Source organism: Lathyrus oleraceus, chromosome 7 (genome assembly GCF_024323335.1).
Source record: "Lathyrus oleraceus cultivar Zhongwan6 chromosome 7, CAAS_Psat_ZW6_1.0, whole genome shotgun sequence".
NCBI lineage: Eukaryota > Viridiplantae > Streptophyta > Magnoliopsida > Fabales > Fabaceae > Lathyrus > Lathyrus oleraceus.
The window spans coordinates 109307198-109330261 of NC_066585.1; the positions used below are offsets into that span (position 1 = coordinate 109307198).

The 23064-nt window shown below is 31.2% G+C and overlaps 2 protein-coding genes, 3 non-coding genes and 1 pseudogene across 22 annotated transcripts in view; 2 read left to right on the forward strand and 4 right to left on the reverse strand.

Moving 5' to 3' along the window:
- The window catches only part of LOC127108040 (uncharacterized), a 172663-nt gene that overhangs the window by 137671 nt on the left and 11928 nt on the right, over positions 1-23064 (forward strand). For 2 of the 18 annotated variants that reach the window (XR_007795928.1, XR_007795927.1), the window contains one exon: positions 12177-12225. The exons of 1 other annotated variant lie outside the window; for it this stretch is intronic. The gene's annotated coding sequence lies outside the window, so the exon portion shown is untranslated. Of the gene's footprint in view, positions 1-6462; positions 6665-7017; positions 7793-8023; positions 9611-9633; positions 11284-11856; positions 12034-12176; positions 12226-12711; positions 13521-22497; positions 22598-22891; positions 23043-23064 lie in introns of those variants that run through there. 15 more of the 18 variants (XR_007795921.1, XR_007795926.1, XR_007795936.1 and 12 more) reach the window with 14 other exon arrangements.
- On the forward strand, positions 4965-6462 carry LOC127108043 (uncharacterized). The gene is made up of 3 exons (XM_051045406.1): positions 4965-5092; positions 6024-6106; positions 6221-6462. The coding sequence occupies exons 1-3, from the start codon at positions 4965-4967 to the stop codon at positions 6334-6336; spliced, it is 327 nt and encodes a 108-aa protein (XP_050901363.1). The 3' UTR covers positions 6337-6462.
- Positions 8496-8691, reverse strand: LOC127109706 (U2 spliceosomal RNA). Its single transcript, XR_007796975.1, has one exon. It is a non-coding gene; the product is annotated as a U2 spliceosomal RNA (small nuclear RNA).
- On the reverse strand, positions 10474-10634 carry LOC127108987 (U1 spliceosomal RNA). The gene has a single exon (XR_007796478.1). It is a non-coding gene; the product is annotated as a U1 spliceosomal RNA (small nuclear RNA).
- On the reverse strand, positions 13658-13844 carry LOC127109733 (U2 spliceosomal RNA). The gene has a single exon (XR_007797000.1). It is a non-coding gene; the product is annotated as a U2 spliceosomal RNA (small nuclear RNA).
- Positions 15310-15458, reverse strand: LOC127109458 (uncharacterized; annotated as a pseudogene).

Here is a 23064-nt window from a genome sequence, read left to right on the forward strand (position 1 = left end):
TTTCTTATAGAAAATAGAGGGAGTACTTTTGGTCAACTGCTACTTGATTGAATCCTTACATGCCTATGGCTGTAACACCGGCCACACATCATTTTTAGATTTCAGTGTTATAACTTAGTAAAACTAGTGGGGAGTGCCGAGTACAAAGTAAGTCATTTAAAAAGTCATGTTCAAACTTACATTATGTGGATAGGAATCCTCCAATTATATCATTCCTACTTATTGCTGTAATTTTATTACTACTACGATTTATATTAGGTCCTGAAGTAATGATGGTGCAACGCGTCCACGTTGCATATTTTTGCTCACACATTTTTTTTTGACTGTTTCAAAAAGGAAAAAAATAGGGGGTTCAATTACTAAGATCTTGAAGTGACGCTTAAGAGCGATTTTGGAGCTTTTGGAGACCATTGAAGCCATTTGAGAGTTTCTTCTTCAATAAATTTGTATGTCATTTGAATCTATACTATTGGTATTGATTTAGTTCAACATGAGTAGCTAGGTTTCTCATTGATGGCGCCACTGTTTATTATGGAACCAAAATTGATTGTAGAATTGATGGTTGCGATGGACAACAACAATCCTGAGCCTCATATGCGAAGAAGGAGGAATGACATGCAAAGTTAACACTCAAGTACTCAAGTTAGTATGTGAAGGAGAAAAGTGAGTGAAATTTGCATTTGAAATTGTAATAACAACCTGCTATTCTCTATGAGGGTGTGCGGGGAGTCGTTTTGTATCCTGACCTTGTCTCTTATACTCTTCCATATGGTAGTTTCTTTGGACTATGAACAATTTTAAGTGAATCAATGCTCACTTCTGATCGCCGGTCCATGACCATTCTGGTCAACCTAGAACAAAAATGATAGTATTTTATGCTATTTTTATATTATTTATTATTTTTTTTCGTCATTCATTAATAGTGAATTATATTTTTTTTTATGGTCGAGTGAGGTGACTCAACTTGTACGTGTTGTTGAATTATAAATGTGTTTTGCTGGTTTAAGGTTCAATATTTGACGACACTATTTATTTATATATTAATTTAAATAACAATTGATTTTATAAATCAACAGTTTTTCATAAAAAATATTATTATTTTTTCAAAAATATTTGTTCACTTAAAAATTAGATTTAAAAAGGTGAAGTTATGCGAATGATTAATATTCTCCTATGTTTTCATATTATTGTCAATTGATAAATATTTGTCACAAGCTTGCATAGATTTGGAAATATTTTTTTGTAAAGATTCAAAAAGGTGGATATGGCAAACTATATAAAATAAATAAATAAATTAATAATGAATTGTTATTTTGCGTAATTGATCATTTTCTTAAATAAAAAATCTCAAAATAAATCTTTAATTGTAATTTTTTATATTATTATTATTTCTTTAAGTGGTACTCTTTATTAATATTTCTTTACACATTTTTATAATTATAATAAAAGTAAATAAATCAATATTTGATAAATATGTTATAAAAAACATAATTTTTTATTTAATTCATATATTTCATTTTTTAATTTATAAGAATTATTTAACTAAAGAGTGTAACTCGATATATTTTTTTCATTTAATAGATATTCTACTATAGATTTGGTTCATTATGATCTAAGAGAAAGATAGGATATAAGTCAAAAAAATTAATTAACTATGATTTATTAGTCACAAGTGAAGTCTTGTTGTACTTCATCTAATCCTTATATAAGATAGACTATCACAAGAAGTTAGGACCATTATCATAAAAATAACCCTGACAAATTGAATATCATCAATTGAAAGGGGGAGTAAGTAACCGTTGAATAAATAATAAATTAAAAAATATTTAAAAATACATATTTAATATATTTAAAATGTTTAAGGTGTTACAATATTATACTTAAAAATTATTTATCAAAAAATCTAAAAAAAATCTAAAATAATTTGTTATAGAATTGTAAAAATAGATTTAAAATCTAAATATATAAAATTTGGTGGGTAAAGAGAACTGAGAGAGTTGTTAGTCTCAGTCGCTCTTGTTTCCACAAATTTATTCAAAGAGCTAAAAACAAAAATCAAATGTGTTTAGCTTCGCACTCCCACTAGTAGTTACTCCAAAACCAAAAATTTCAAAACTATTCCTTTTCGTGGTTAAAGCTTCATTGATGTTGGGTCAGGTGGTTGTTTGGTATATCTTTGCGATCAATAGTAGCATATCATCTTCAAACTTAGAGTATGTTTGAATTGATTTATCTCAGTTTAACTATTTGATATGTACTAGCATATTTTGTGTTTATATGTTATTTTCAGCTTTTCTTTTACATGTTATCCATCACAGTTTATAAAATAGCTTATAGTTTTATAAAAATAGTTTAAATTTAGTTTATCTCTTATTATAGAGAATAGCTTATAACACAAGCATTTTTATGAGAATCCCTTAATTAAATTGTTTATCTATACATGAACTTATTTGGCCAAGATTGAGCTTATGATTCCGAAGTTTTATATTGCATTAATATTTTTACAAGAATCGCCTATTTAAATATATGTGACTTTAGTACTTTGAGATTAATGATATCATATCATGCTCAAAGCAAGTTCTTACAAGTAGCACTACTTTTAATAATGCATTATAAGCTTTTCAAATAATCCATTAACTACTTAAATGACTTTTCACCTACACTAATGGCTAAATATTCACATTCATTATAATGATCATAAATCTCAAGATTTTGAATATGACTTTGATACACTTTTGGTCTATATTGTTTGAGATATGACTGAATCAATATGTTCAACATTGTCGTATCCCAAAATTTGTCCTCCCCTTTTCACTTTTCATCTGACCATGACTTAAGATTCATCTTCATTCATATGCATCATGTATTCACATTAACACAATCTCATAGATTCAAAGCTGGTGGTAATTAAAACTAGGGTTTTACCTGAGTATTGGAGTGTGGTTCATCATATGGGAGAAAATCCTACTCCTTGAGGTCTTGGCTTAAAGTGGGATCATGGTGTCTCTTTGTACCTAAACCCTAATTTTAGGAGGTCATTGGGTTTGGGCTTGTTGTTTGAGTTATGATGTTTTGTTTTAGCTTGCAACCCTAATTTTCTGGGTCCATGCCGTTGATGGTTCTTTGATTGTTAATCTGATCATCCTAGTCCATTTTGCTTGACATTTGTGATTCAATGATGATGCTTGCTTGACCACTTTGGAAATCATGACTTATCTATTGACTTTGAAACCCTAGTTTTTAGGGAGCATTTTCTTGAGTGTGCTTTGGGAGCCTCGGTGTTTGTTTATTTGTCCTTATACATATGATTGGTCTGGTAGACTTAAACCCTACTAGTCAATAGTGGTTGATGGTAGTTTTATTCATGGTTAATTACTTCATTTCTTATAGTGCATTCACTAATTCATGGTGCATAGTTTCCATGTTCCATTGATTTATTGTTGAATACGGTCATTGATTCGGGATACACTCGACCAAGTTTCTTTGTCCCCATACAAGCCCATGGTTCAACCAAATATCTTGGATTCAAACTTGATTCTTGAAAGTAGGACATCATTTTTCATTTTTATTCAAATCATTCATTACACTTCATTCAAAATTGTCCATACACATTCCAATTCAAATCAATGGCATTCAAACATTCATTTTAATTTCCCAAAGGATATTCAATACCATTCAAAAACTTTTCATTTATTAACACGTTCATGTTCAAATTTATTACACCTTCAAAGTTCCATAATTTCCCATTAATCTACATTTCAGACAACATTCAATTACACTTCATTACAAATATTAAATTTCCATTACAATTATGAATAATCCAACATTTCCAAATGTACACTCAAATCCATTTCCAAATTCACAAAATTACATTCGATAAGATCATTTCAAATTGATCTTCAAGTCTATTCCATTCTTCAAGCTTGATTCCACTTTTCCAAATTAAACCTTGCACTATTCCAATTTCAAATTAACAATCAAAATCCATAACAAAATCAACTGACTTTTCATATCAATTTCTATCACATGGTTCCACTTTCGTATATAGCAATTTCACGTTAAGTTTAACTTCTAGCAGTAGCAAAACTAACACATACACTTCCTAACAACCTCGACACTGATATACCAAGCCATGTGCAAGCTTACTAAGGCATAAACTTACCACATCCTGCTGCAGCTAAGGCCTTGTTTGACCATCACCATAATGCCCTCCGACATCGAACGATCACCACCTGCAGCAACAAAATCCTCTCAAAATGTTCAGAGCAGCCCGTATAAAACGTGACAAATTGGAGCTAGAAGCTCATCTCAGCATGACCGACAATTTGTAATTAAATTAACAGCTAAAACAAATGGAATAAATAGTTAATTAACAACCAGTTAACAAAGACCATCTCGCACGAGGGGGTTCAATTCACATGAGCGGGTACCATATAATTCCAATAGTTCATTGGCAGAATTACAAATCAGTTTCAAATTTAATGTAAAATTTAAGGTATGTCAGTCTTTTGGATTCTATGAGGGATCCCTTTCCTCCCTAGCGATTTTCCTTGCTTTGGTTTTCTTGGATATATTGACTCAATTTTTTTTATCAATTTCTTGATGGTGTCTTTGAGATGAATGCAATCGTTTATGTTTTATGTCCATAAATTTTGATTAGGTACCTATATCTTTAAATAAATTTTAATTGATTTTAAAATAAACTATTATAAAAAAGTGACATAAAATTTAATAAACTAATGGTACTGAAATATAATTTTATAATATTCTCATAATTTAGACAAAAAATTAATATAGTAATACACTCCTACAATCCTATGCCTAACTTATTAGTACTAAACAAAAATTTAATCAATTACCACCCCATTAATAAGATAATACAAATCATTAAATAATTAGCTTAAAATAAATAATATAAATTAATTAAAAATCACCTAAAAAATATAAAAATTTCCCGGGTAAAGATGAAGCTCTTTTCTTCCAGAAACCTTTTTTCTGTTATAGTTTCTCAAAAACCCATTTCTGAAAATCAAAAGCATTTCTTTTTGTGGTTAAAGCTTCATCTGAAGCATCGAAAGATGAAGAGTATGAGGTAGGGATGTTGTAACTTATATCGTCTTCAACATAGTTATTTGAATTAAAGGCTTAGGGTTTCTTTGGATTCTATTTGAATATGACTGTTTCGAAGGGTTTATGGAAACTATATATATCACATTTTCACAAGTTGTTTTCAGCTGATTTCGACACACTCTCCATCATAGCCTATTAATTAGCTAATAATTTCGATAATAACTGTTTGATTTTAGTTTACTTTTTGTTATAGAGAATAGCTTATACATAAGCATTTTATGATAAAGGTCTTGATTAAGTTGTTTATCCAAATAAGGCCTTATTTGATCAAGGTTGAGCTTATGATTGTGGTCACTACTGCATTTCCATGTGGGGTTACAACCGTTTTCATTCTTCAATCTTGTAAGGAAAAGAGAATTGAATGAGCGTTGGGAAAATGATTTGAGAGAAGGCTTACGACTATACAAGTAAGACTCCCCCGACTCAGAAAATCGTTTTCTTTCTGCCCTTAACAGTTTTCCTTCATTTATCTTATCCATGGCAATTCAGAATTGAAGTATTTTGTTTAATCTGCTATAGAGATTAAGTACTGTTATTTCACATATAACATTATTGGGCATTCTACGAGATTTGGTTTGCAACATATAATCATGTAAACATACAAAAACCATAATGTTGTGCTGGATTAAGTAAATATTTAATATTTTCCCTTTATTATTCAATTGCATATTAAAATAAGAAATAAAGGATTGGTGATTTTGTTCTTGTAACGACAAGATAGACATGACATTTTTATATGAAATTGTAATCTGCAACACCTAGTTTGAGGCAAAAAAAGCTTTAATTTCAAAGCATCCAATTTGCCAGGACTATATCTAGATTAGAATGACAAGAATTAATGGTATCTTCCTGATAATCCTAATGTACGTTACTTTCCTGTTTAAATTCCTAAGGAATGTGAAGTACGAGGAAGCATTAGAGAAATTTGAGTCAGTTTTGGGAACAAAATTAGAGCCTAATGAAGCAGCAGTGGCAGGTAATAATGTTGCTTGTTGTTACTCTCAAGCTGGCAGTGTTTTTGTTGGTCTTTTCGTCACTTACCTAATTCCTTTGATTCTTACTTCATTTTAACATACTATGGCCATATCAGGTTTTGAACTCCCACGCTGCAAACAATGTTCCCACATCCACAATTGCCATGGTGCAACAACAACAACATCAAGTTGCACAGATGTATCCACAAGTTCATCTTTCACATTATGCTAATCGTATGCCCCTATCGTCAGTTTCTATCTACAGTCTATGTACCGCACATGACTGTGCCGGGATACTCAAACAGTGCTCCCTATCCTCATCCTACGAATGGAAACTATGTATTGATGCCTAGAGGCGGTTCCATCTTAATGCCAATAACCTTAAATACGGAGTTCAATAGTTCAAACCTGTTCCTGCTGGAAATCCTACAGGATTTGGAAACTTTGCTAACCCAGCAGGGTATGCCATGTTAGCTCCTGGCGTGGTTGGTGGTGCGTCGAGTCTAGAAGATTCATCTCGAGTCAAATACAAAGATAATCTCTATGTCCCAAATCTTCAGGTATTTTACGACATTTACAAATTGTATGTACTGCATTCCGGTCATTGGTTTTGGATCATTTTTTTGAGTGTCCAGTAATTCCTTTATATATGTAGATTAAATCCCTCAACCACATCTTTTCAATGATTAGTGTTATAACATGTCAAAAGTAGTTGGGGAGTGCCGAGTACAAAGTAAGCCATTTGAGAAACCTTTTCAACCGCATCTTTCAATGATTAGTTTTATAACATGTTCCATCTTAATAGTATGTACTATACAAATTTATATCCTTTAAGTCCCACATTGGCTACAATATTACACATGCAAGTGTTTATAAATGTCTGACATGCTAGTTTGTTTGCCGAGCTGAGTAGCGCCAGCTTGTGACCCATGTGGGGGCACCAAGGTGATGGAACATGGCTAAGGCTTAATAGGTTGGTCTGGTGGTTGCACCATGTTGGCCTGCCCGCTCCAAGTTGCGAGTTGACCCATGGGACTTGTGCGAAGGCACGGGTATTATGTGTCTTAGACAGGAGGGTACAGCGTGAGGCTGGTTTCACAGAGCAACGAACACTTCCTACTCCTGACAGTGGAGGGATCACGGGCCACTGCTTCCTCAGTCCACAACATCTGTCGAGCCTAGCCTCTGGACCATTACTTTTTTGGTTCTATGGAGGCCTAATTTGGATGTTTGAGATTGACTGAATCGAAATGTTCAACATCCACAGTGCTGTTTTTGTTGGAAATAAAGGTTCATGTGTTGAGAAAATTCCAAAAATTTCAATAAATTCTGATTTGAATATTTGTGATAAAGATCATGGTCATTGAAGAATTCTCTTTGGTTATAAATATGTAAGGTTGTTGGTTGTTGTTATCCTCATCGTCGTGGTTTTGATGCGTAGAAACTTTAGGATTCGAAGAGCAAACAAGTTACAAAAATGTCAAAAGGAACTAAAAAACAAACAACATCTTTTCACCAAGTGGATACTGATGCTAATGTAATAGTCATTTGGATGAAGATTGCATTGGGAGGTGCAACTGGGATTTGCTATTTGCACCATGAATGTTCTCCACCTGTTATTCATAGCAGCATCTTGTTTGATGAAGATTGTGAGGCAAAAATTGTCACACATGGTTATATTGCTCCAGGTATGTTTTGATAATGCTTTCAATAAGAAATTTCAGTAAACTGTTTTTAGTTTTAAAAATATCTCATGTTTTATTTATATAATCATTATTTGTGACATCTTATTATAAGCATTTGTGGATTCAAACCCCTTGTAATAAGGAAATCCCTCATCTCACCCAGTCATACAAAATTGTAGAATTAATTATCAGATGGTATGCATTTAGATTTTGTAATCGAATCTGTTATACAAGGTTGGATGTGAGGCATCGGATCTTGATCATATGCTCCAAGATGCATGACTCTGTCCATTGTGCGATTTCATATTTACAAGAAATACAAATCCAAAATTGCAATTTCATATTTGCAAGAACTACAAATCCAAAATTGCATTCTGGAACTACAAATGCAGCATAAAAGTATTGAGGTATCTACAACATTGTATTGGTTGTATTTCTCAAGTCACGTGCTTTTTATTGGCTTGGGATTATGCATTGAATCCGTTTCCTTATTTTCACAGAGTACTTTTTGGATTCAATTGGGATTTGTATGTCTAGCCTTGGAACTTCTAAAAAATGTGTATGTTTTAACTTAAATTTCTTTGATTTAAAATCATCATGATCCTTAATTTACATAATACTACATCGTAAGATATTATCCAATATACAATATAGTAAAAGTATAACAGTTAGGAGAAATGAAGAACATAAATTTGAACTAGGTTTGGTGGGGTGTGCCAAGCCAATGCAATAGTGCAATACAAAGGTGACACACAAGAGACCCAATAGCAAGCTATTGTAGTGTACTCTCCCCCTCAAGAAATAAATTTAATATCGTGTGAGTCAATGACTCACATATCAGATATTAAACTGATAAGAACAGATACTACACTTGATCTTAGCCAAAAGGCCGAGAAAGGTATGAGTTGAAAGACATGCTTATTATGTCTTTTATATCTGTCATAGTTTCTTCTTCTTTGCTAACTTGGTGATGTGGGACATTAATACAATAATTAGAAGTCTACTAGTGTTCTTGTCAACACAAGTATGATGTAGCTTGCTCTTATGTAACATTAATTAAACCAAGAGGGAGATTCTATACTTCAAATTTATTTTCTGCTCAAATTGATTTCATATATGCAAAGTTGACTGAATCCAGTGTTTTTTGAAATGCTATAAACAAAACCCATTTGTTCATAATTATGAAATACATCAAGACAACCAAGGAAGCTAAATGCATATACACAGAAACAACCTTGGGTGTAAGCCTTTCTTAAGAGGGCCCATGGAGCCAAAAATTCAGTTAGTGATTAGACATCAAGACATTGACATTTTAGAGCAAGTTCTGCCATTGTTGAAAAATATTGACAGCAAAAACTACATTTTTATTAGTTTGATGACTTATAATGTTTCATTTTGTAGTACCGTGCTTAACAAAGGTTTTAGTGTGGAAAGATGCTTCTTTAAATGTTACCTGCCAATTCTTCTCCTTTTTTTTGTTGAATTGTTAGTTCGGTTGAAAACTATTTTTTATATAAAAATGAGAGTTACTTTTTGTGGCAGAAGAATCAAATTATTACAGCTTTAATTAACCAAAGTGTTAATTTTTTATTCAACTTGCACTGAATAACAACTTCATTGGTAAACTTTATTTAGCTATCTGTTTTTTAGCAGGTTTGTATCCCTTAGTGTTGAGGGACTCTTAGAGTTCCCGGGTAAAAGGAGTAGCAAATTGATAGAGTTGTCACTGACTCTTTTTATTCTTGTAAAGACAAGACGGACATGGCAATTTTATATGTAGTTTTAATTTGCAATGTTTGTTTGAGACAGAAAAGGCTATAATTGCGAAGCATCCATTTTTTAGGAGTATATCTAGATGGATTGAATGAATTAATGATATCTTCCTGATAATCCTAATGTCCATTACTTGTTTAAATTCCTAAGGAATGCTAAGTACGAGAAAGCATTATAGAAATCTGAGTCAGTTTTGGGAACAAAACCAGAGCTTGATGAAGCAGCAGTGGCAAGTTATAATGTGACTTGTTGTCACTCTAAGCTAAACCAGGTATATATGGTTGTTTACTTTACAAATTGTAAGTGCTGCATTCCATTACTCTGTCATTGGTTTTGGATCATTTTTTTAGGGTATTTAGTCTGTGTATAACTTTTTGAATAGATTAAATCACTCTCTATATATGTGGATTAAATCCCTCAACCGCATGTTTTCAATGATTAATGTTATAACATGTCAAAAATAGTTGGGGAGTGTTGAGTTCAAAGTAAGCCATTTAAAGAACCATGTTCCATCTTAATATTATACAAATTTATATCCATTAAGTCACACATTGGCCAGAATATCCATTTAGACCCATATGGGAGCACCAAGGTGATGTGACCCATATGGGATAAGGCTTGACAATTTAGGATTGTGGCTGCACCATCCTGGCCGTGGAAGGATCAGACGTCTACTGAGCCTGCCAATATATCCCACTTTGCCTTTAACACATTACGAGCAACTACATCTCCCGAATTAAAATCTGCAACACAAACGTGACAGAACATGGCAGATTGGTTTGGTGGAGGCACCATCCTGGACTGTCACTTCTAAATTGAAAATAAACTTAGATTGATATGAAATATAAGAGATTACAATCTATATAATTATATAAGGAGAAATTATTCCTCAAAATTTGATATTAGAATAAGAGAGGGCCGCGCGAACGCAGGCCCCCACTGCAACAAATTATGATGTAGGTTCCACCACTTGGGTAGACCTTAGGATAGCACCCCTCCTAAGTGCAATGGAGGTTACTCTCCTAGGCCATGGTCCTTCAAGATCAACCATTGACCCCATCCAGGTAAGTATGTTGCAATGTCGGTATTCAAGTTATTTTATACTCTTGCTTCTCTCAATACCTTTCATATTCTTTCGATGTGGGACTCAACTACTATTAGTAGTTAGCAATGTACTTCCCACTCTATTTACTACTGCTTTTTTTTTCTCCACTTGAAACCGACCAAATTCAAGCATTACAGGTTCACTTTGGCTCTTATTATTGGATTGGATTTTTCATTCCTTCTTACTTTTAGTTGAATCGAAAATTGGTATTTGCAATGAATTTTAACTTCCCTATTCATGTGTTTCATATTGAGAGCTTTCATCAGCCGAATGAATACTAACTACCTTATTCTACTCCACTACATTATCATCAAACTATGTAAAACATTAACTCCGACTCCGACTTGTGTTGAAGTTGGTTTTTCGGTTGCGTATCATGTTTTGTCAGATGGTGCTGATGATTTCACCAAAGCAACTACAGTAAAAAATTAGTTAATAACTTTATTAAAGAAAGTGATTAATTTAAGGTGTGATCTTAGTACTTGGAATGCAGAAAGTGGGATTTAGCTTTGCTTTCTATACAGTGTCTCGGTAACTAAAGTTGGGGCGGAGCAAGCAGAAAGATGCAAAGCTATCTTGGAACCAATGTCTTGTCAGTCCAATAGTTTCTGCCAAGGTTAGGCACTGCTGCAAATTTAATTCTTAAGGTTGCTAATGCTATTAATTATAATCAATTTATTTAAATGGCTGGGGGTGTTTGACGTAGCAAACACCTTAAATTATAATGTAAAGAAAGGGAAAGCCATTGGTTAACAATAAAGTATTTTCAATAAAGTAGAGAGAATTGTGTAGCTCAATATGTTTGTGTTAAGACTTAAAAGAGTTACAAGACCCATGTTCAAAATTGGGTGTTGGATAAAATACAAAGATAACTACATTTGTTTATCTACAAAATAATAATTAGTATCCGAGAGATTTAAGAAGCACTTTCAATCTGTTATTAAAAATGTTTGATGAATCAATGTCATCAAATCATTTCTTTGTGTTGGCACAAGAAAGCATACATTTTAGCTGAAAGTATGATTCTGTCACATTTATTTTTGTAGTTGCGTTTCATTTTTTACAAAATGCCCACGAAATGATAATTTATGAATATTCTCCATATACTGATTGAATGATAATTTATGGGGTTGGAATTGGTCATGTTGGAATTTTGTAGAAAGTCTTTGATGTATTTGTATTGTTACAGATTGATGGTGCTAAAAGGGTTGGTTATGAAAAAGTTGAATTGGACCTATAAATACTACTTTACTCTTTGGGAATCATCATACCCTTGAAGCCTATCTTATACTAAAGTTTTATTGATCTTGCAGACATCTGATCAAAGTAGGTTTCTAGGGTACGAGAAAGCATACATTTTAGCTGAGTATGATTCTGTCACATTGATTTTTGCAGTAGTGTTTCATTTTTTACCAATTGTGGATGAATGATATTTTATGAATATTCTTCATATATTGATTTAATGATAATTTATTGGATTGGCGTTGCTCATGTTGGCTTTTTTTGTAGAAAGTCTTTGATGTATTTGTATTGTGATGGAGAGTGATGGTGCCAAAAGGTTAGTTATGAAAAACTTGAAGCATATTTTATCCTATAGTTTTATTGATTCCAAATCGACTGAACCTTTGTAATGACTAGTTAAATGACATAAAACTTGGTCAAGCTATTTGTAGTGGACTCTCCTTTATGAGAATCCCTTAATTAAGTTGTTTATTATACATGAGCTTATTTGGTCAAGATTGAGCTTATGATTCTGGAGTTTTATATAGCATTAATATTATTTTACAAGAATCGCCTCTTTGAATTAATGTGACTTTAGTACTTTGAGATTAATGCATTATAAGCTTTTCAAATAATCCATTTAGCTACTTAAATGACTTTTCATATACTATCATGACTAATGGCTAATAATCACATTCATTATAATGATCATTAATCTCAACATTTTGAATTTGACTTTGATACACTTTTGGTCCGTATTGTTTGAGATATGACTGAATCAATATGTTCAACATCGACACTTTTCTTTTTGTTGGAAACAAAGGTTCATGTGTTGAGAAAATCCCAACATCTGTAGTGCTAATTTTGGGACCGAAGTTTGGCCAACTGCGGAACATGTAAGAACAATGTACACAATTTGTCAATAAATGGGCCCGTGATTCATGAGAATGCAGAAAAGATATGGTTAGTTTATTTTGTAATTTGTATGCATTTTAGCAATTATCCCTGATTCGCGAACCTTGGTTTCCATTTTTTCACAGGAAAGATAGAAATTAGTGGTGAGTTCACTGATAGGAGATCATCCGAGCTGAGAGTGAACTTTGGTGTAGTAAGTTACAAAGTCAGCAAAATTCAAGGAAGTCTCATCATATTTAAACTACAAAATTCTAATTCTTAAATTTTCAATCCCTTTTTTATATAAGATATTTTATTTTCTAATGAAATATCTCACTACTGTATTTCCATGTGGGGTTACAACTGTGTTGGTTCCTTAATCTTGTAAAAAAATTCCAGATGCAAGACTACCTTGGTAAAAAGAATTGAAAGATCGCCGGGAAAATGATTTGAGAGAAGGCTTACGACTACACAAGTAATACTCCCCTGACTCAGAAAATCATTGTCTTTTTGTCCTTATTACATTTTTTTAACCGTTTTAATACTCCCCTGACTCAGAAAATCATTGTCTTTTTGTCCTTATTACATTTTTTTAACCGTTTTCCTTCATTTTCTTCATTCATTCATTTTATGAAATTTGGTTTGCAACATATAAACACATATACAAAAACTATAATGTTGTGCTGAATTAAATAAATATTTCCTTATTTAAAAAATAGAGATAACTTTACTCATTTAGAAGGGACTCAAACTTTATAATAAAGAAAAGAGATTTTATTACCAAGATGTACATACTTATGTAAATTAAAATATAAATAAATTAGCAAGTAATTTAGAATATTGAACTAGGTTTGGTGGGGGGAACTAGGTTTGGTGGGGTGTGCCATGCTATTGCTAAAGTGCAACGCTTGCTTGAGAGACCCAATAGCAAGCTATTGAAGTGGACTCTCCCCCTCAAGAAATAAATTTAATATCGTGTGGACCATTGGCCCACATATCAGATATTAAACTGATAAGAACAGATACTACACTTGATCTTAGCCAAAAGGCCGAGAAAGGTATGAGTTTAAATGCATGTTTGTTTTGTGCTTTATATTTGACATGTATTATATTTCTTCCTTCACTAACCGAGGCGGGACTCTTATGCAGCAACTTGGAGACTACATTTCCCTCTCCTTAACTTAGAAAGGCATTAAGTCTCATGATTGCATACTTGCTAACATCTCAGAACACAAGCTGAGGATATCTATGCTCTCATTTCCTTCCTCTTCATTCTAAATATTTTCACTTAGTAATTAAACATCAAGACATTATTCACATATGACAACCAAATTTTCTATACTAGTGTTCTTAAATGGTAGTTCGGTTGAAGTGAAACCATTTTTATGTCCACGTGTTTATCATTTATTCAAACAAAATAATTTCTAACAATCTCTAGGGGCTGGTGATTTTATTTTTGCGAATTTTCTGTTTAACATGCTCTGTCTGCTGCAATGGTTGGTGAAGTTTTCATATAATGATGAATTTTGAAAATGACTTTGGTACACTTTGAGGTTGTATGATCAAGTTATAGTCATGTGTACATTACATGAGGTGTCATTTTGTATATATAAACTTCAAAATCCTTTTTTGAAAAGTAAAATAGTGTACTTTTGTTTGATCCATACTGATTAAGTCCACCATATTTTGGGACTGAAACAAAATTCTTGATATATGATAATAAATTCTGATGCAAAACTGTCTTAAGGAAAAAACAATTGACAGAGCATCAGGATAATGATTTGAAAGAAGGCTTACTATTATACAAGTAAAACTACGAGACTCAAAATTGTTTTCTCTGTCCTTTTTTCATTTTTATGAATAGTTTTTCATTTATGAGTGGAAATATATTCTTTAATATGCAACATATATTAAGTGAAATTTCTTCTCTAGAATTGTTATTTCACATATATGATTATTGTGCATTTTAGGAAATTTAGTTTTGCATTTCCAACTTATAAACATGCATACATACAAAAATCATTGTGCTAGATTCAGTTAATCTTTTCCTTTTTTGCTTAATTGCTTATTAAAATAAGGATTATAGGATTTGTGACTTTGTCCTAGTAAATACAAGATATTATGCATGACAGAAACAAGACATTTTCCATAAATAATTTGCAACACCTAGTTTGAGAGGAAAAAATACTTCAATTGCAAAGATAAATAAATTGATGGTATCTTCCTGATAATCTCATAGTAGTCCATTATATTCCTGGAATAAATGGAGAAGGAATGCTAAGTACTAACAAGGAAGCATAAGAAAAAATTGATTGAGTCTGTTTGAAGAACAAAAACAGAACCTGACAAAGCAGTGACAAGTTATAATGTTGCTTGTTGTTTTCTAAGCTAAACCAGGTATATATGTATGTTCACGCATTTCATCATTTTTTTAGTGTATTTAGTCTTCGTATAACTTTCTAAATACATTTATTCCTTACATTTAACTCTTTTATATGTGTTTGGCTATTTCACCATCTCCTAAAACATGTAGAAATCAAAAGAAACTACAAATTATAATGTAGGTTCCACCACGTGGGTATACCTTAGGATAGCACCCTTCCTAAGTGCAATGAAGGTCACTCTCCTAGGCCACGGTCCTTCATGATCAACCATTTACCACATCCAGGTAAGTATGTTGCAAGGATGGTATTCAAGTTCTTTAATACTCTTTCTTATCCTAATACCTTTCACCTTCTTTCGATGTGGGATTCAACTACCAGTAGGCAATGTATTTCCCAATTTATGTAAAATTGATCGACAAAAGGTTGCACACTGATATTGATTGTTACGTGGAGTCAGAGATAGCAGAACACATGTTGACTAACTACGACTTTATTAGTCACAAGTGAAAGTGAAGTCTTGTTGTAGTTCATGTGATTCATATATAAGATAGACTAGGGGTGTTCGCAATGTGATTTGGGCGGTTTTAACGATAAAGATCATCTGAATCGTAAGATAAAAAAGTATGCGGTTCGGTTTGGTTTGGTTGACTTTTAGAAACCTGACCAAACCAAATTAATGCGGTTTGGATGGTTCGGTTGGTTGGGTTTTTTACAATATTTTTATTGAGTCATACATACACCTATAGAGAACAGCATAACTTTGTGTTTAGTCATTCATACATTATTAAATAACATCAAAACTCATCATATTGAGACAAAAAGTTCTAATTCAATATGCAAAAAATAAGATTAGACAAAAATGGAATAAAAAACATATATAAAATAGTAGCATAGAATAAAATCAAAGACATTATAATAAAAGATAAAAAAAACATATGAGATATGAGATTAAGAGAAGATGAAAGAAAGGACATAAGAGATGGGAGATTGAGAAGAAAGGTGCCATAAAAACATAATTGGAAGAGAAAATAGTAAAATAAAAGATGAAAAGAAAGAACATAAGAGATGACATATTATAGTAGAATATGTGAGACATACATGACAAAGTAGATAAGAAGAATATACGATACTATTAGGAGAGATTTAAGAATGTTGAAATTGAAACTCTAAGTGCGAGTAAGAGAAAATCTTTTGTAATTCTAAGGTGCATACTAGGTTTGAGTTTCGGGTTGCATGTGAAGTTTGGGTTGTAACATAATGCGATTTGGTTTGCTTTAGTTTAGTTTGCAAAATACAAACTGCAAACAAAACCAAACCGCTAAAATAAACCATTGTGATAAAAACAAACTAGTCGGTGTTCGACTAATCGCAATTAAAGTCTTTGTAGTTCATTAGATTGAGAAGAAAGTTAAGACCATTATCATAAAACAAAAGGTGACCAATTAAATATGATCAGATGAAAGCGGGAGTAATACAATTTTATAAATTTCTTACATATAAAATAATTGTTGAATAAATAATAAATTAAAAAATATTTAAAAATACATATCCAATATATTTAAAATATCTAAGGTGTTACAATATTATACTTATCAGAAACTATAAAAAAAATCTCAAAATGATTCATTATAGAATTATAAAAATAGGTTTAAAAATATAAATATATAAAATTTGGTGGATAAAGGGAATTGAGAGAGCTGTCAGTCTCAAACACTCTTGTTTCCATAAATTTATTCAAAGAGTTGAAAATAAAAATCAAATGTTTTCAGCTTAACAACAATACTTCCGTTAGTAGTTACTCAAAAACCCAAATTATTTTATTCAAGTAACCCTTTTTCTTATACTTTCTCAAAAACTCAATTTGTATGTTTGAATTGATTTCTTTCAGTTGATATGTACTAGCGTATCCTGTGTTTCTATGTTGTTTTCATCTTTTTTTTACATGCTCTCCCTAATAGATTATAAACATAGTTTATAATTTTAGGAAAATAGTTTAAATTTAATTTATGTCTTGTTATAGAGAATAGCTTATAACATAATTATTTTTATGAGAATCCTTTAATTAAATTGTTTATTACTCGCCTGTATATTTAAATAGGAAATAAAGGATATGTGACTTTATTCTTTTAAAGATAATAAACATAACAACATGTTTTGATTGCAATATGTTAATCAATATTTTGTACCTTTCCTACACTCACTTTATTCTCTTTTATAAGTAAAATTTGACTTTTACATTCATTGAATAATTAATGTATATGATTTATATATAATCTAAATATATTATTTAATAAATGAACTTAAAATTATAAAATTTCTTATAGAAAAATAGAGGGAGTACTTTTGGTCAACTGCTACTTGATTGAATCCTTACATGCCTATGGCTGTAACACCGGCCACACATCATTTTTAGATTTCAGTGTTATAACTTAGTAAAACTAGTTGGGGAGTGCCGAGTACAAAGTAAGTCATTTAAAAAGTCATGTTCAAACTTAACATTATGTGGATAAGGAATCCTCCAATTATATCATTCCTACTTATTGCTGTAATTTTATTACTACTACGATTTATATTAGGTCCTGAAGTAATGATGGTGCAACGCGTCCACGTTGCATATTTTTGCTCACACATTTTTTGACTGTTTCAAAAAGGAAAAAATAGGGGGTTCAATTACTAAGATCTTGAAGTGACGCTGAAGAGCGATTTTGGAGCTTTTGGAGACCATTGAAGCCATTTGAGAGTTTCTTCTTCAATAAATTTGTATGTCATTTGAATCTATACTATTGGTATTGATTTAGTTCAACATGAGTAGCTAGGTTTCTCATTGATGGCGCCACTGTTTATTATGGAACCAAAATTGATTGTAGAATTGATGGTTGCGATGGACAACAACAATCCTGAGCCTCATATGCGAAGAAGGAGGGAATGACATGCAAAGTTAACACTCAAGTACTCAAGTTAGTATGTGAAGGAGAAAAGTGAGTGAAATTTGCATTTGAAATTGTAATAACAACCTGCTATTCTCTATGAGGGTGGTGCGGGGAGTCGTTAGTTGTATCCTGACCTTGTATCTCTTATACTCTTCCATATGGTAGTTTCTTTGGACTATGAACAATTTTAAGTGAATCAATGCTCACTTCTGATCGCCGGTCCATGACCATTCTGGTCAACCTAGAACAAAAATTAATAGTAATTTTATGCTATTTTTATATTATTATTTAATTTTTTTCGTCATTCATTAATAGTGAATTATATTTTTTTTATGGTCGAGTGAGGTGACTCAACTTGTACGTGTTAGTTGAATTAAATAAATGTGTTTTGCTGGTTTAAGGTTCAATATTTGACGACAGTATTTATTTATATATTAATTTAAATAAACAATTGATTTTATAAATCAACAGTTTTTCATAAAAAAATATTATTATTTTTTCAAAAATATTTGTTCACTTAAAAATTAAGATTTAAAAAGGTGAAGTTATGCGAATGATTAATATTCTCCTATGTTTTCATATTATTGTCAATTGATAAAAATATTTGTCACAAGCTTGCATAGATTTGGAAATATTTTTTTGTAAAGATTCAAAAAGGTGATATGGAAAACTATATAAAATAAATAAATTAATTAATAATGAATTGTTATTTTGCGTAATTGATCATTTTCTTAAATAAAAAATCTCAAAATAAATCTTTAATTGTAATTTTGTTATATTATTATTATTTCTTTAAGTGGTACTCTTTAATTAATATTTCTTTACACATTTTTATAATTATAATAAAAGTAAATAAATCAATATTTGATAAATATGTTATAAAAAACATAATTTTTTATTTAATTCATATATTTCATTTTATTAATTTATAAGAATTATTTAACTAAAGAGTGTAACTCGATATATTTTTTTCATTTAATAGATATTCTACTATAGATTTGGTTCATTATGATCTAAGAGAAAGATAGGATATAAGTCAAAAAAAATTAATTAACTATGATTTTATTAGTCACAAGTGAAGTCTTGTTGTACTTCATCTAATCCTTATATAAGATAGACTATCATAAGAAGTTAGGACCATTATCATAAAATAAACCCTGACAAATTGAATATCATCAATTGAAAGGGGGAGTAAGTAACCGTTGAATAAATAATAAATTAAAAAATATTTAAAAATACATATTTAATATATTTAAAATGTTTAAGATGTTACGATATTATACTTAAAAATTATTTATCAAAAAATCTAAAAAAAATCTAAAATAATTTGTTATAGAATTGTAAAAATAGATTTAAAAATCTAAATATATAAAATTTGGTGGGTAAAGAGAACTGAGAGAGTTGTTAGTCTCAGTCGCTCTTGTTTCCACAAATTTATTCAAAGAGCTAAAAACAAAAATCAAATGTGTTTAGCTTCGCACTCCCACTAGTAGTTACTCCAAAACCAAAAATTTCAAAACTATTCCTTTTCGTGGTTAAAGCTTCATTTGATGTTGGGTCAGGTGGTTGTTTGGTATATCTTTGCGATCAATAGTAGCATATCATCTTCAAACTTAGAGTATGTTTGAATTGATTTATCTCAGTTTAACTATTTGATATGTACTAGCATATTTTGTGTTTATATGTTATTTTCAGCTTTTCTTTTACATGTTATCCATCACAGTTTATAAAATAGCTTATAGTTTTATAAAATAGTTTAAATTTAGTTTATCTCTTATTATAGAGAATAGCTTATAACACAAGCATTTTTATGAGAATCCCTTAATTAAATTGTTTATCTATACATGAACTTATTTGGCCAAGATTGAGCTTATGATTCCGAAGTTTTATATTGCATTAATATTTTTTACAAGAATCGCCTATTTAAATATATGTGACTTTAGTACTTTGAGATTAATGATATCATATCATGCTCAAAGCAAGTTCTTACAAGTAGCACTACTTTTAATAATGCATTATAAGCTTTTCAAATAATCCATTTAACTACTTAAATGACTTTTCACCTACACTAATGGCTAAATATTCACATTCATTATAATGATCATAAATCTCAAGATTTTGAATATGACTTTGATACACTTTTGGTCTATATTGTTTGAGATATGACTGAATCAATATGTTCAACATTGTCGTATCCCAAAATTTGTCCTCCCCTTTTCACTTTTCATCTGACTCATGACTTAAGATTCATCTTCATTCATATGCATCATGTATTCACATTAACACAATCTCATAGATTCAAAGCTGGTGGTAATTAAAACTAGGGTTTTACCTGAGTATTGGAGTGTGGTTCATCATATGGGAGAAAATCCTACTCCTTGAGGTCTTGGCTTAAAGTGGGATCATGGTGTCTCTTTGTACCTAAACCCTAATTTTAGGAGGTCATTGGGTTTGGGCTTGTTGTTTGAGTTATGATGTTTTGTTTTAGCTTGCAACCCTAATTTTCTGGGTCCATGCCGTTGATGGTTCTTTGATTGTTAATCTGATCATCCTAGTCCATTTTGCTTGACATTTGTGATTCAATGATGATGCTTGCTTGACCACTTTGGAAATCATGACTTATCTATTGACTTTGAAACCCTAGTTTTTAGGGAGCATTTTCTTGAGTGTGCTTTGGGAGCCTCGGTGTTTGTTTATTTGTCCTTATACATATGATTGGTCTGGTAGACTTAAACCCTACTAGTCAATAGTGGTTGATGGTAGTTTTATTCATGGTTAATTACTTCATTTCTTATAGTGCATTCACTAATTCATGGTGCATAGTTTCCATGTTCCATTGATTTATTGTTGAATACGGTCATTGATTCGGGATACACTCGACCAAGTTTCTTTGTCCCCATACAAGCCCATGGTTCAACCAAATATCTTGGATTCAAACTTGATTCTTGAAAGTAGGACATCATTTTTCATTTTTATTCAAATCATTCATTACACTTCATTCAAAATTGTCCATACACATTCCAATTCAAATCAATGGCATTCAAACATTCATTTTAATTTCCCAAAGGATATTCAATACCATTCAAAAACTTTTCATGTATTAACACGTTCATGTTCAAATTTATTACACCTTCAAAGTTCCATAATTTCCCATTAATCTACATTTCAGACAACATTCAATTACACTTCATTACAAATATTAAATTTCCATTACAATTATGAATAATCCAACATTTCCAAATGTACACTCAAATCCATTTCCAAATTCACAAAATTACATTCGATAAGATCATTTCAAATTGATCTTCAAGTCTATTCCATTCTTCAAGCTTGATTCCACTTTTCCAAATTAAACCTTGCACTATTCCAATTTCAAATTAACAATCAAAATCCATAACAAAATCAACTGACTTTTCATATCAATTTCTATCACATGGTTCCACTTTCGTATATAGCAATTTCACGTTAAGTTTAACTTCTAGCAGTAGCAAAAACTAACACATACACTTCCTAACAACCTCGACACTGATATACCAAGCCATGTGCAAGCTTACTAAGGCATAAACTTACCACATCCTGCTGCAGCTAAGGCCTTGTTTGACCATCACCATAATGCCCTCCGACATCGAACGATCACCACCTGCAGCAACAAAATCCTCTCAAAATGTTCAGAGCAGCCCGTATAAAACGTGACAAATTGGAGCTAGAAGCTCATCTCAGCATGACCGACAATTTGTAATTAAATTAACAGCTAAAACAAATGGAATAAATAGTTAATTAACAACCAGTTAACAAAGACCATCTCGCACGAGGGGGTTCAATTCACATGAGCGGGTACCATATAATTCCAATAGTTCATTGGCAGAATTACAAATCAGTTTCAAATTTAATGTAAAATTTAAGGTATGTCAGTCTTTTGGATTCTATGAGGGATCCCTTTCCTCCCTAGCGATTTTCCTTGCTTTGGTTTTCTTGGATATATTGACTCAATTTTTTTTATCAATTTCTTGATGGTGTCTTTGAGATGAATGCAATCGTTTATGTTTTATGTCCATAAATTTTGATTAGGTACCTATATCTTTAAATAAATTTTAATTGATTTTAAAATAAACTATTATAAAAAAGTGACATAAAATTTAATAAACTAATGGTACTGAAATATAATTTTATAATATTCTCATAATTTAGACAAAAAATTAATATAGTAATACACTCCTACAATCCTATGCCTAACTTATTAGTACTAAACAAAAATTTAATCAATTACCACCCCATTAATAAGATAATACAAATCATTAAATAATTAGCTTAAAAATAAATAATATAAATTAATTAAAAATCACCTAAAAAATATAAAAATTTCCCGGGTAAAGATGAAGCTCTTTTCTTCCAGAAACCTTTTTTCTGTTATAGTTTCTCAAAAACCCATTTCTGAAAATCAAAAGCATTTCTTTTTGTGGTTAAAGCTTCATCTGAAGCATCGAAAGATGAAGAGTATGAGGTAGGGATGTTGTAACTTATATCGTCTTCAACATAGTTATTTGAATTAAAGGCTTAGGGTTTCTTTGGATTCTATTTGAATATGACTGTTTCGAAGGGTTTATGGAAACTATATATATCACATTTTCACAAGTTGTTTTCAGCTGATTTCGACACACTCTCCATCATAGCCTATTAATTAGCTAATAATTTCGATAATAACTGTTTGATTTTAGTTTACTTTTTGTTATAGAGAATAGCTTATACATAAGCATTTTATGATAAAGGTCTTGATTAAGTTGTTTATCCAAATAAGGCCTTATTTGATCAAGGTTGAGCTTATGATTGTGGTCACTACTGCATTTCCATGTGGGGTTACAACCGTTTTCATTCTTCAATCTTGTAAGGAAAAGAGAATTGAATGAGCGTTGGGAAAATGATTTGAGAGAAGGCTTACGACTATACAAGTAAGACTCCCCCGACTCAGAA